This window comes from Podarcis raffonei, chromosome 11, assembly GCF_027172205.1.
Source record: "Podarcis raffonei isolate rPodRaf1 chromosome 11, rPodRaf1.pri, whole genome shotgun sequence".
Classification (NCBI taxonomy): domain Eukaryota; kingdom Metazoa; phylum Chordata; class Lepidosauria; order Squamata; family Lacertidae; genus Podarcis; species Podarcis raffonei.
In genome coordinates, this window is record NC_070612.1 from 10,292,073 (window position 1) to 10,305,426 (window position 13,354).

Genomic DNA, 13,354 nt, shown 5'->3' on the forward strand with positions numbered 1-13,354 from the left:
AGATTATATGGGCTCTCCAATTAAGACGGAACGGAAAACCCAGTGGTAATCTTCTTCCTCCATTATTGGTGACAGCAATGCTCCTGAACTGCTGGGAACTGCAGGAGGGGAGGGCTGTTGTGTTCAGGTCCTCTCACAGGTATCTGTCTGGCCACTATGAGAACAGCATGCTGGACTCGATGAATCACTGGCCGGATCCAGCTGTTCCCATGTGCTTATATTTACAGTATTTTGGTAATAGTTGGGGCTTTCCCCCCCTTCCCATTCCTCCTTTGTTGCTGAGTGTCTGAACATCTTGGGAGCAAGTAGCTTGAGAGAAAGCGTGGTGTAGTGGTTAAGAGCGGTGGACTCGTAATCTGGTGAACCGGGTTCGCTTCCCCGCTCCTCCATATGTAGCTGCTGGGTGACCTTGGGCCAGTCACACTTCTCTGAAGTCTCTCAGCCTCACTCACCTCACAGAGTGTTTGTTGTGAGGGAGGAAGGGAAAGGAGATTGTTAGCCGCTTTGAGACTCCTTTGGGTAGTGATAAAGCAGGATATCAAATCCAAACTCCTCCTCTTCTAGCATGGCCCGCGCTTCGTCCAAGGTGGATTCCCCAACTCCCAGGACCTGCCTCAGGCATTTTAGTGCCTGCTGTGGAAAACGGTTCCCTACACACACAAGTGAATCTTACGCTCTGGACACTTCATCTGCATGAGACCCGTGCAGATCCCTAGGGGTGGCACATGAGGGCAGTTTTATACTATACAAAAGAGCATTCAAGCGCATGGTTCCCACACCTCCAGTCAGCTGTGATGCAATCCAGAAACGGTTTTGTCCGCCGTTGGCATGGAATCGTCCCCCTGCTGCGTCGCCGCCTTCCGCTTCTGCTGGAATGCCTTCCCACAACACAACACCGCAAATTACAAACCAGCTTTGTGGAAGGGCACCTCGTCTCAAAATGGGGCTGAGTTCAAGTTTCGGGTTTGTGTGTGCACAGGTGGAGATGGGTGGATGGATAGATTGATCCCGATCGATAAATAAATAAAGACAGAAGGCAGACACACCTGTATACTGTCATACCTCGGTTTTAAACAGCTTAGTTCTCGAATGTTTTGGTTCCCGAACGTCGCAAACCCGGAAGTGAATGTTCCAGTTTGCGAACTATTTTTGGAAGTCAAATGTCCGACGGGGCTTCCGATTGGCTGCAGGAACTTCCTGAAGCGTATCAGATGCCATGCTTTGGTTTTCAAATGTTTTGGAAGTTGAACGGGCTTCCAGAACGGATTCCGTTCGACTTCCGAAGTATGACCGTATAGCGTTTGCTTCCCTGATTTCTTTGTCTGACAAATTGCCGTGAACTCGCAGTTCCTTGCAAACCTGTTCGGACAGTGTTGTGAGCACATTACCATGTACATGTGAGGCAGGCTGCTAAACTGTCGGGTCCCCATCCAGGAGCCCCCGCAGCCCTCTTGTAGGCCTGCCCCAAGCCCACTTCCTCCTGCCCCCCTTTCGAAGCATCCCAGCCCTGGCTCTGTTAACATCTGGCAGCAGGCTGGCTTTTCACACCACAGCGCAAACTAGGCCTCCCGGGAGTTCCAGCTGCCTCCCTTGGGCTTCTAAGGAAGGGTGGGGAAAATATGGGGGGGGTGGGGAAACTTAACAGCAAGAGGGATTTTGCACCATGAAGCGGAGGTTGCCTGGCTGAGCTATTTGTGACGTGGCCGGTAGGGCCTTGGAGAATCTGCTGCATAAAGCAACCGCAGTAATAAGAACCATGAACGGATTTCTGTGCGCATGAATTCATGACATGCACAAATTTCTCTTGAATGGCATCTATATCTGCCTGTCTATATATACAATCCGGTTTCCAGCATTCTGTCACACTCTCCGCACGACTAAGAGACCATGCATGGGGCTGTGCAGGAAGAGAGGCCGGCTAAATTCCACGAGGCTAGGTTTTCAATGGATGGGGTCAGTGAGAGCAGGTTCACCCCCCCACCCCCATTTCTCCCAATAACATCCTTTCCTTCCTCCTGTTTAAGTGAATGGGTGCTTACCCCTGTGATGGCCTGGGACTCGGAACCAGAGGAGTCTCGGTCTGTACCGGATCCTTTGCCTCAGGCGGCATCTGAACCAAGTCTGGGGCCTGATCCTGAAGAGCCCCAGTCTGCACAGGTTCCCCTGCAGCAAGCACCAGCTGGGCTGAGTCAAGGGCCTGAGCCTGCCCTGGCTCCAGATGCGGGGATGACCTCGTTGCCATCAGCTGGGCCATCACTTACAGCTGCTCCACTACCGGTTGGGTCAGGGGAGGCTGAGGCGGCCCCTGGGTCTAGTAACCCACCGACATCTCCCGAGCTGCAGAGACTAAGGTCTGAGAGAAGGAGAGACATGAGTACTCGCAGGAGGAGTGCTCGCCTTCGGGCGAAACAGGGAGGTGAGTCGCCGGGGGATCAGGACCGGCCGTTACCCCGACAAAGATAAAAGGCTGTCGAACCCTGCCCCAAGTTGCAGGAGCAACATTGCTGTTTGCTAGAACCTGCCTGAGACCCTGTGCCTGCCTGGTTTCCTGCCTTGGCCCTGTCGGACTGACTCCTCATGGAATCCTTGGATTCAGGACCGGACCTGGACCATGTTGCTCGGATTAACCCCCGGGTCCAGCACAACCCCAACGGGGAGAAAAGTGAACTAGCCTTGCGTTTAAGCTCTAGCCCGGCAGCACGGAATTCCATTCAGGCAACTGAGGAGGTTGGCAGAGTGCATTGCCCCCTCCTGCCAGCTTCCAGCAACCTAGCTGACAGTTATGCAGGCCAGTAAATTTGATGGGCTTATTTACAAGGCTGGAGTAACCACTATACTCCGCCATAACAATCGGTATTTTGTGGGTGCCCAGAAAACCTCTGGCTGCCCGTTTTTTGGAAACAGGATGTGGGACCTTTGCTCAGACCCTGCAGGTGTCTTCTGATGTCAGTGGTAATAGTACCGACCTACCTTACAAGGTTGTTGTATGGATTATTGAGACAATGTATGTAAAGTACTTTATACACTCTCAAAGTGCTATACAGTGGTACCTTGGGTTATAGACGCTTTAGGTTACAGACTCCACTAACCCAGAAATAGCACCTCAGGTTAAGAACTTTGCTTCAGGATGAGAACAGAAATTGTGCGGCGGCAGCGGGAGGCCCCATTAGCTAAAGTGGTACCTCAGGTTAAGAACAGTTTCAGGTTAAGAACAGTTTCAGGTTAAGAACAGACCTCCAGAACGAATTAAGTTCTTAACCTGAGGTACCACTGTAGAAATGTGAGGCATTTCTACTGCTAATTAAACCAGGCTCCTACCTACCGTCTCTTTCTGTGCATTTATTTTAACCAAAACAACATCACAGGATTTTGAGAAGTGCGTAGTTTGATTGATCATGGCATTCTAATCCACATTAAAGTCCCGGAAGTGAGAGCTGGGTTGGATTGCTTTAAAATGTGGACTCCTCGTTGCTAATATATGCACATACAGGCATCTAAACATGCAGTTTCTCAAACTCCTATCTGGACCCTTCTTATAGCCATCGAGGTAAATGGGAGTTTTATAACTGTATTATTAGGAACATTTTCTTTGAAGGGATTTATTGGCATCGAGGAGAGCTTAAAATAACGGAAAGCCAGCAAGGATCACCGGTGTGTTATAGTTCACATATTCTTAGTTATCTGGCCAGCTTCACGGCAGCTTTTAAAGCACCCAGCATGAACTACTTACAGCTAATGGCAGCCCATTGCCAGTGATAAATATGGAGAGGTGCATTTTCTATTTGAAGCCTTTGAGCTGGCAACAAACCCCATTGCTCTGGCCGTAGTCAAAACATAAACTCTCCCGGAATTTGTTAGTTAAGATGAAAAGCGTGCCTGCCTTGCACTTTTTAAAGGTTTGGTTTCTCTCTCTCTCTATATATATATATATTTCTATAGGGACTTGCCTTCTGAAGCAGAGTTTAAAGAAATACCAAATCAAGGACACAACCCTGCCTATGTTCAGCATTTCTGAGCCCTGCTGCTTTCAGCTGAAAAGTCAAAACACATGGATAAAACACAGCCCTAAAATATGCTTTCCGTTGTCCGAGTTTGTAACGTTTCCACATTTTAGAGCAAACCCATATTGCCCGAGTGCCAGCTGTGTGCCCTAGCAAATGAATTGTTTTATGCAGCTCTGTAGTATATCTTCGCCCCACTGTTTCCCATGGGCTAAGGAGTGGCATTAGAGGAATCTAATCAAAATGTCGGGGCTGCCTCCCCCGTGCCCAAAGTGTTCACAATCAGAGGTGCGGTGCTACCAAGACTTGCTAGGAATCGGTTCCCAATTAACTCAATAGACTTTTGCTTTCTCTCTCTCTCCAACTTGTTGGTTCAGAACAGGGGTGGGGAGCCCCCAACCTACAGAGATTTTCTTAAGCTTAATTACTATGTATGGAGTGGATCTTCATAGAGGGATGCGTTTCTGTGGTGCACGTTGTATGTGTGTAAGGTACACATGTTTGCGAAAGAGACTGTAGGAGGAATCGTGTCCATTTTTATTTTCTTTCCCACTCGCCGTCAACATGCAGCCACAGATAGGTAGCACCGGCTGAAATAAGGGCCCCAGCCAACCACCTTAGAAGTGTAACACTCCCTTTGGCAATGATGATGATGATGATGATGATGATGATGATGATGATATACAGTGGTACCTTGAGTTACAAACACCTCAGGTTACAAAAGCTTCAGGTTACAAACTCCGCTAACCTGGAAGAGTTACCTCGAGTTGAGAACTTTCCCCCAGGATGAGAACAGAAATCGTGTGCCGGCGGTGCAGCGGCAACAAGAGGCCCCATTAGTGAAAGCACGCCTCTAGTTAAGAACAGTTTCAGGTTAAGAACGGACCTCTGGAACGAATTAAGTTCATAACTAGAGGTACCACTGTAGTTATTTATTTATTCATAGCCCACCTTTTTCCCTGACAGGGACTCAAGGCAGTTTACAGATTAAAAATACACACACATTTGATGTTTCTAGATAGATCGATTGATAGATCGATCCAAGCCCTGCTGTTACCTGCCCAAGGTGGGTATGTCTTGGCTGAAACAGCCTCACAGGCCAGAGGCTTGACAGACCAGATGTGTCCTTTGGCTGGTGGCTCCCCAACCCTGGTTTCATACATAGCCAGGCTCTGACTCATCCAAAGAGATCCTTCCCATTTTAGGTTGCAGTCATGGGGAGTTACTCACGGAGGCATCACATTCAACGGCAACACCCAAAGACTGAGATTCTGAAGGTTCACCATCCGTATTTAATTTTTTTAAATAAATAAATATCAATGTGGCAATCACACAGGGTCCCCGGACGTTTGACGGTCTATTGACCCTGTGCCACCACTGTGATTGCTTTCTTCGCTGCTACCAACCCGTTTCTCACGGGTACACACAGAGTCCAGACAGTTGTTAACATTAACAAATAATCAAGTTTATTTTATAGGCATGAACAAGCTTATGGTTTCAGTTAATTTTTCTTGGCAGTTTCTTAATCTTAGTTCCTTTAATGTCCTATACTTTCCTAACAACTTCAGACTGATTATCCCAACTATCTGACTCCACCTACCAGTTCCTCTCTCTCCCTCACAACACAACTCGACCAACCCACTGACTTATCCTCCCTCTTACTTCTCCAACTCCCTACTGACTTTCATACAACACCGACTCTCACTCTAACTCCTCCTATCAGTTTCTCTCTGGCCAATCACCTCACACTCATTTTAACCCTTTCCTTATGACCCACCTAGGAGGCAAACGCCACAATCAGCTTTAAGAGCAAGGAGCCAAGTGGCTTACAATGGTGCCTTCCAGATGTTGACTACAAGTCCCATCATCCTTAGCCATTGGCCCTTCTGCCCAGGGCTGATGGGAACTGGGGTCCGGCAACATCTGGGAATGCACCATGTAACAAATAGTAAGACATCTTGACACCATAAAATGGCCCAGCAAGCAGTTCATAAAGACACACACCATTATTTCCATAAAGTGTGGAATAATTTCAAGTCATTCATCCTCGGTTCCCTTTTTCAGGAACCTCCCAGATTTTCTAATATCATTTAATATATGTTGAACATTATGGGATGTGCTACGTGGCCTCCTAGACTGGTGGCAACGGATTAGTATTAGCTTTCGCAGGGAGACTCTGCTGCTAATGATCATCTTTGAGTGACTGACGTGTTGTTTACGCCGTGCTGATTTTATTGCTGGGCGAGTTTTATTGGTGTGGAATTGTAATATTGCTATAATTTCATTTGCATCAACTTGTCGCCTAAAGAAGTATTTTCATGAGGTGACTAATACATGAAATAAATAAATAATATATGATCAGAGTGCGATCAACTTTTTAGCAAGATTTATTTATTTTTTAATATAAAAATGCAATCGTGTATTTCCATGGGGGAGAAAATGAAGGCATCGGGAGCAACTCTCATGGAACGGGCTTTCATCCCCTGGGATTTGCCTGGGGTTCAAGGGTAGTTTTCCTTCTTCTGTTTTTCTGCCTTAAAGCGTTGTTTTTTCCGCTGGTGGTTCTTGAGACGGGGCGGGATCAAAAATCTTTATAAACCCGCACAAATGAATGCATGGCTCTTCTGCCCCACTTTTTTAATTTTTGCTTTAGCACAGCTGTTTTGTTTTGCTGCCTGAATCATAATCCAGAATCCATGTGGTTATCCTAAGCAGCTCAGATCATGCATTGGAAATCGCAGCTTTCAAAACCTATTGATGTGGTCCATGGTTGCAGGAATCAAGAGTAACAATAAGCACTTTACCCTAGAAGCTGGGGGTTTCAGTGGCAACTGTTGGATTTCTAAGGAAGAGGACTAGGGACAGATCAGGAGGTTTCCAGAGAGATGGAGTTGTTGTATCCACTATTGGGCCTACTTACCTGTACACCTGTCCTGTTTATAGGCTTCAGTTCCTGGATTTCTTTGCAGAGATGATCTTGCTTCATTAAACAAGTAGTATACCTTACTGTTGGGACGCGGGTGGCGCTGTGGGTTAAACCACAGAGCCTAGGACTTGCCATTCGGAAGGTCAGCGGTTCGAATCCCCTCGACGGGGTGAGCTCCTGTTGCTCGGTCCCTACTCCTGCCAACCTAGCAGTTCGAAAGCACGTCAAAGTGCAAGTAAATAAATAGGTACCATTCCGGCGGGAAGGTAAACGACGTTTCCGTGCACTGCTCTGGTTCGCCAGAAGCGGCTTAGTCCTGCTGGCCACATGACCCGGAAGCTGTACGCTGGCTCCCTTGGCCAATAAAGCGAGATGAGCACCGCAACCCCAGAGTCAGCCATGACTGGACCTAATGGTCAGGGGTCCCTTTACCTTTATACCTTACTGTGCTATCCCTTACTGCTTCTCCCGTTTGCTCCCCCAGAAAACTTGGCGTAGATAACATGCCTTTTGACGTGGCACCAAGATGCACAGACCATAGTTCAACTCCGGCATAGGCAAACTCTGCCTTTCACATGTTTTGGGACTACAACTCCCATGATCCCTAGCTAACAGGACCAGTGGTCAGGGATGATGGGAATTGTAGTCCCAAAAACATCTGGAGGGGCCGAGTTTGCCTACGCCTGGTTCAACTCTTTCCATTTTGCTTTGGTTCCCACACATTATGTGCTCCACTGATCTTCCAAGGAGTTGTTGTTTTTCATTTTGTGTTTTTTGTATTGTGATTTTATGTTGTAACAGCCCTGAGACCTGCAGGTATAGAGCGGTATACAAATTTAATTAATTTATTATGAATTGAATAATAAGAAGAAGAAGAATTAACAATGCAACCTGCTCCTGAGACCTTGTAATGGAAGAGATTTGCCTCTCCACATTCTGAATTCACATTCACATTTTCCTCCCCTTCTTCTTCTTCTTTTTGCAGAAAGACTTCACCGTGCGGGAAGAGCTGCAGCAGAGCGACGTGGAGCGCTGGCTGGGCTTCATCACCTTCCTCTGTGAGGTCTTTGGCACCATGAGGAGCAGCACTGCGGAGCCCTTCCGAGTCCTCGTCTGCCCCATCTATACCTGCCTCAGGGAGGTAAGGCGTCTCCGGGGTCGGCCAGTGACGAGTCACACGGCATGTTTGACAATGGGGCCACAGTTTTGCAGCTTCCAGGCCGCCACCCGCTCACCTTTTCCTTATTAACACTTGACTACCCTGCGCAGCCCTTTCTCCGCCAGTTTCCCTTGTTCCAACCGGAAGGAAGGAAGGAAGGAAGGAAGGAAGGAAGGAGAAAGAAAGAAAGAAAGAAAGAAAGAGAAGGAAGGAAGGAAGGAGAGAGAGGGGGGGGGAGAGAAAGAAAGAAAGAAAGAAAGAGAGAGAGAGAGAGAGAGAGAGAGGGGGGGGGGGGAGAGAAGGAAGGAAGGAAGGAAGGGGGAGAGAGGGAGGGAGGGAGGGAGGGAGGGAGGGAAGGAAGGAAGGAAGGAAGGAAGGAAGGAAGGAAGGAAGGAAGGAAGGAAGGAAGGAAGGAAGGGAAAACACCCAGCCCCGACTTCTCCCTTCTTGAGAGTTGTCTTGGAATGATTATCGTGGAGGGATACACATGAAAAGCATTATGGGCAAATGGATTTAGTATTCCAACGTAATATTTCAGGAGCCCCAAGGGGAATAGGGATGTTAGGCGGAGAGGCTGTACCATTTAAGAGTTGCACCGAACCGTAATTCTGCTGTTGCTTCAGCATTGCTGCGACCTGGGAGCCCATAGGAAGGAGAGCAGGAGACGAAGGAACAGCGGCAGGGAAGGGGGAAGAGTCGTCTAATTGGTCCAAACAAAAGCCAGCCAGCTCTTTGCCCTGCAGGCTTACTGTGCAAAAGCCGTTTCGGCTCAGTCGAGTCTCCTGTCGCAGCAAGGAAAGGATCCTGAGACAGGCTGAGGGCAGGATTCCACTCAATGATTACTCGGATAGAACGACTTCCACTCGCAAAACAAAGGACTTCCTCCCCTTCTCCTCGTCGCCTTGGAGAAGAAGGGCCATAGCTCAATGGTAGAACATCTGCCTTCCTTGGCATCTCTGGGTAGGATTGGAAGAGATTCCTGCCTGAAATCCAGCATGGTCCTCAAATTTGCTCCAGGGGGTTGTTGGAAGCCATAGGACAGATTTACAGGGCAGGCTGGGAGACGGGAAGAAGATTCTGTCCCTCAAGGAAAATCCTTGTGCCGATGAAACTTTCACCTTAGCGCTAGGTTGAATTCCACTCTTACCATTATTCACAAACACATTTAGGAATGTTAAGATAGGGCTGGATCAGGCCAGAGAGCCATCTAGACTAGCACCCTGCTTCTTGCAGATGACAATGGGAAGCAGGACCTAAGTGCAGCGGCTCTCTTAATAATAAAATAATAATAATAATAATAATAATAATAATAATAATAATATTTTATTTATATCCCGCTCTGCCCAGCCGAAGCCGGGCTCAGGGCGGCTAACAACAGTAAAATAACACAGCATTCTAAAATCAGTTCATTATAAAATCAGTTCAAATCAAATTAATGGCAACCATTGGGCTAGAGTTCTGTGAGGATTACCGAAGGAGGGGGTCAGGCTGTGCCTTGGCCAAAGGCCTGATGGAACAGCTCTGTCTTGCAGGCCCTGTGGAAAGATGTCAAGTCCCGCAGGGCCCTAGTCTCTTGTGACAGAGCGTTCCACCAGATCGGGGCCACGGCCGAAAAAGCCCTGGCTCTGGTTGAGACCAGCCTAACCTCCCTGAGGCCCGGGACCTCCAATATGTTTTTGTTTGAAGACCGTAAGGTCCTCCGTGGTGATGTTCCCCAGCAGCTCATTTCAGGAGATCTACTGCTTCTGAATGGGACGCGGGTGGCGCTGTGGGTTAAACCACAGAGCCTAGGACTTGCCGATCAGAAGGTCGGCGGTTTGAATCCCCGCGACGGGGTGAGCTCCCGTTGCTCGGTCCCTGCTCCTGCCAACCTAGCAGTTCGAAAGGATGTCAAAAGTGCAAGTAGATAAATACCTTCCGGCAGGAAGGTAAATGGTGTTTCTGTGTGCTGCTCTGGTTCACCAGAAGCGGCTTAGTCATGCTGGCCACATGACCCGGAAGCTGTACGCCGGCTTCCTCGGCCAATAAAGCGAGATGAGCGCCGCAACCCCAGAGTCGGCCACGACTGGACCTAATGGTCAGGGGTCCCTTTACCTTTACTGCTTCTGAACTTGGAAGGTTTCACTTAGCCAAGTGAAACAGTTAGCCACTGATAGATCTTTCTGCACTATGAAGTTCTTGAATCTGCTTTTGAAGCCCTCAAAGCTGACCTTCACCACATCCTGTGGCAAAGGGTTCTATAATTTAACTTGAGATGACTCCCAGGTTGCAGTATTGTGACGTTATACTGGACAGAGTAAACAGGCTGGAATTGGCAAGGCGGCTGAGGAGCGGTGAAGCGGGGCTAGATGTGGGGCTCAGGGAATCCCTATGCTGGGATGAGGCCAGGCATTTTGCTAGTTAACCCTCAGGCCATCGCTGCCACCAGTTCACTGCAGAGTCTTCTTAAAGTTTGCAGGAGGCAGCAAAAAAAAGAAGCACTTTTTGGAATATTTGCACTAACCTTCTCAGCTCTCATGAGTTTTATATTATTAAAGGCAGACAGTTTAACTGCGATCTAGCCACAGGAAGTGTTTCCCTGAGTCATTTCATTCTCATCTGTGTTTTGTTTAACTTCTTTTTTCCCCCATTCATGTTTGCTTCCATTCTTAGAAAGCTTTGGGAGTGTGCTTAATCCCAGCCATTGAGCACCGCAACAATGCGGTGTTTCAAATAAAGGAAAAGTAGCCTTAGCAGGACTTATCGCGAACAGCACAGCTACCCAAGAGACTTCGGTTTGTTTGGTTGTTGTTGTTTTTTTGAAATTGCAGCCGAAACAGCAATACTGTAAAAGCTCGCTGCAGTTTAGAGAACTGCAAGAATGAGGTGTGGGGCATAGGAGAAATTAATTGTCTGCTTTCCCAAACGCCCCCTGAAACTCCTGCGTGTGTCTGTGTGTATCTTAGGAAACTGCCTTAGACCAATCAATGCATTTGCCTATCTAGCTCAGTATTGTTTGAGTGACTGACAGTGGCTTTCAGGCAAGAGTCATTGCCAGTCCTAGCTGAAGATGCAATGGAATGAACCTAGGATTTTCTGCATGCAAAGCAGAGGTTGCATCCCTGAGCTATGGCCCTTCCCCTCTGAAAATAAGATTTCCCAATCCATGTATAGGCCACACACCCATGGCCTAGTTGTTACTACCATTACTCCCTAAGGAGCAGAGCTGGTCACTCTTAACTTCCTATAAATGATGGGGCCAACCAAGTCTCCCTTGGGAAGAAGTTTCCGCCCATTTAGGTGCCACCACTGAAAAGGCCCTCTGTCACTTAAGACATCCACCATGTGTGAGATTGGCTTGGGGGGAGGGGGTCCTGTTCCTCTGGCACAGTAGCCCAGAGGCTGAGAATTTTATTTATTTCGTTTATTTCATTTCACAAGATTTATACACCACTTGAATAAAATTTAAAAAACGCTCCAAACAGTTTCAAAAACTCAAAAATGGTTACTGTTTTGTTTGGCATTGTAGCATTAAACCAGAAACGTCCCCTACATTCAGATTCCCTCCCCTGCACTCCCATTTCATACTAGAAAACTGAACATCATCATTCTTAAAATGCTACATTTTTCAAAGCGCTTCATGTATATTATCTCAGGAATCCTTTTTAGGAAAACAGCCCTTTTTAGGAACCCAGTATTATTATCCCCATAGTGCAGGTGGAAAAGCTGAGGATAAGAGAGAGAACGGCTGGACTAAAGCCACCTAGTGAGCTCATGGTCGAGGTAGGATTTGAACTGGAGACTTCATGGCGTGTGGTGCAGACTGCCTCTTGTCTTCTGCACTGTGGATTGCTGTGTGGCCAGGAATGCAGGACAGAATCCCCACTGCCCAAATACATCCTTCGCTGATTCTGGAGCTGGGGGGTAAGGCAAAAGTGCCTGGAATTAGGCACTCCACGCCACTGAAATCCCCTGAGCTTCAAGCAACAAAGCTGGATCAAGGAGCAACCCCAAGCTGTGCACCTGCTCTTTCAAGGGGAGCGCAATCGCATCTGGAAAATCTTCTCAAAATCATGGACCCAAGAACCTGCAGCCCATAGCACCTGTTTTTCCTGGATTCAGGGTTTTTTTGGGTTCTTGGCCCACATCCAGCCGCTATCCTGCCTCACCTGCCTCAGGTAAAACAGAGAAACAGTGCATATTGGTTCCTCCTTGTTCTGGATCCCCTGAGGACACATCTCAGCAGCTTCACCTAGATATTGAAAAGCATGTGCTCTCCCTGTCTCTTTCCTGACAAAGGCCCTCAAGCAAAGCACCCAAGGCTGTCACAGGGCCAAAAGTGGGCCTGGAAACAGACTGAAATGGGTCCAGATCATCGGCTTCCATTTGTGTTGAAGCACCATCGCCTTCTTGAGCACTTGCCCCCAAAGCAGACATTTGCAACTAGCCGATAGTTGTCTGGAGTAAGGAAGGACATCTTAAACAGGAGGTACATCAGTGCCTCCTTAAGGTGTGGAGGAGGAAGAAGAAGAAGAAGAAGAAGAAGAAGAAGAAGAAGAAGAAGAAGAAGAAGAAGAAGAATTGTTTGGACTTGATATCCCACCTTTTACTCCCCTTAAGGAGTCTCAAACCAGCTAACAATCTCCTTTCCCTTCCTCCCCCACAACAAACACTCTGTGAGATGAGTGAGGCTGAGAGACTTCAGAGAAGTGTGACCAGCCCAAGGTCACCCAGAAGCTGTGGAGGAGCAGGGAAGTGAACCCGGTTCACCAGATTACGAGTCCACCGCTCTTAACCACTACACCACGCTGGCTCTCCAGCACCTTTATACAGTACTCCTCTCTGTAGTTTGCTCAGCGGCAGGATTTGACCCTCTTCTAGACATGGCAGCTTGGCCCTTCTGCAGTGCCAGAAGGCGTTGCAGATCAGCTGTAAGCGTTGCAGATCAGCTACTGTTTCAGCTCCACCGGTGAACCCACAGCGAGCTCCTCTGGAAGAGGAATGCCGTGCCAGCTGGCAGAGGAAATGCCCTCCCTCTTCCCATTTCCAGGTCTAGTTAAAATGTGGGAGGGAAGCAATAAGAGTTGACGAGTGAGGCCGAATGCCGTCTCCTTGGAAGAGGCTTTGTCACTCACATGGTGTTGCTTTCATCACTTCCCTTTCCTTGTCCTTGCTGCGGCGTGACCTGCCAGAGTCGTCCTCCTGAGAAATGTAAACATGGATGGCATAGCACTGCCCATAGGCGATGCGTGGAAACAGACTGGGCCCCCTTGATGGGCGAGGAGCTTT

The 13,354-nt window shown here is 48.1% G+C and overlaps 1 protein-coding gene across 4 annotated transcripts in view; it reads left to right on the forward strand.

The window, feature by feature from the left end:
• CTIF (cap binding complex dependent translation initiation factor) overlaps nt 1-13,354 on the forward strand; it is a 180,877-nt gene that overhangs the window by 161,972 nt on the left and 5,551 nt on the right. For all 4 annotated transcript variants that reach the window (XM_053408254.1, XM_053408256.1, XM_053408257.1 and 1 more), the window contains one exon: nt 7,913-8,068. In XM_053408254.1, the coding sequence (XP_053264229.1) occupies nt 7,913-8,068 (156 nt within the window). The remainder of the gene's footprint in view (nt 1-7,912; nt 8,069-13,354) is intronic.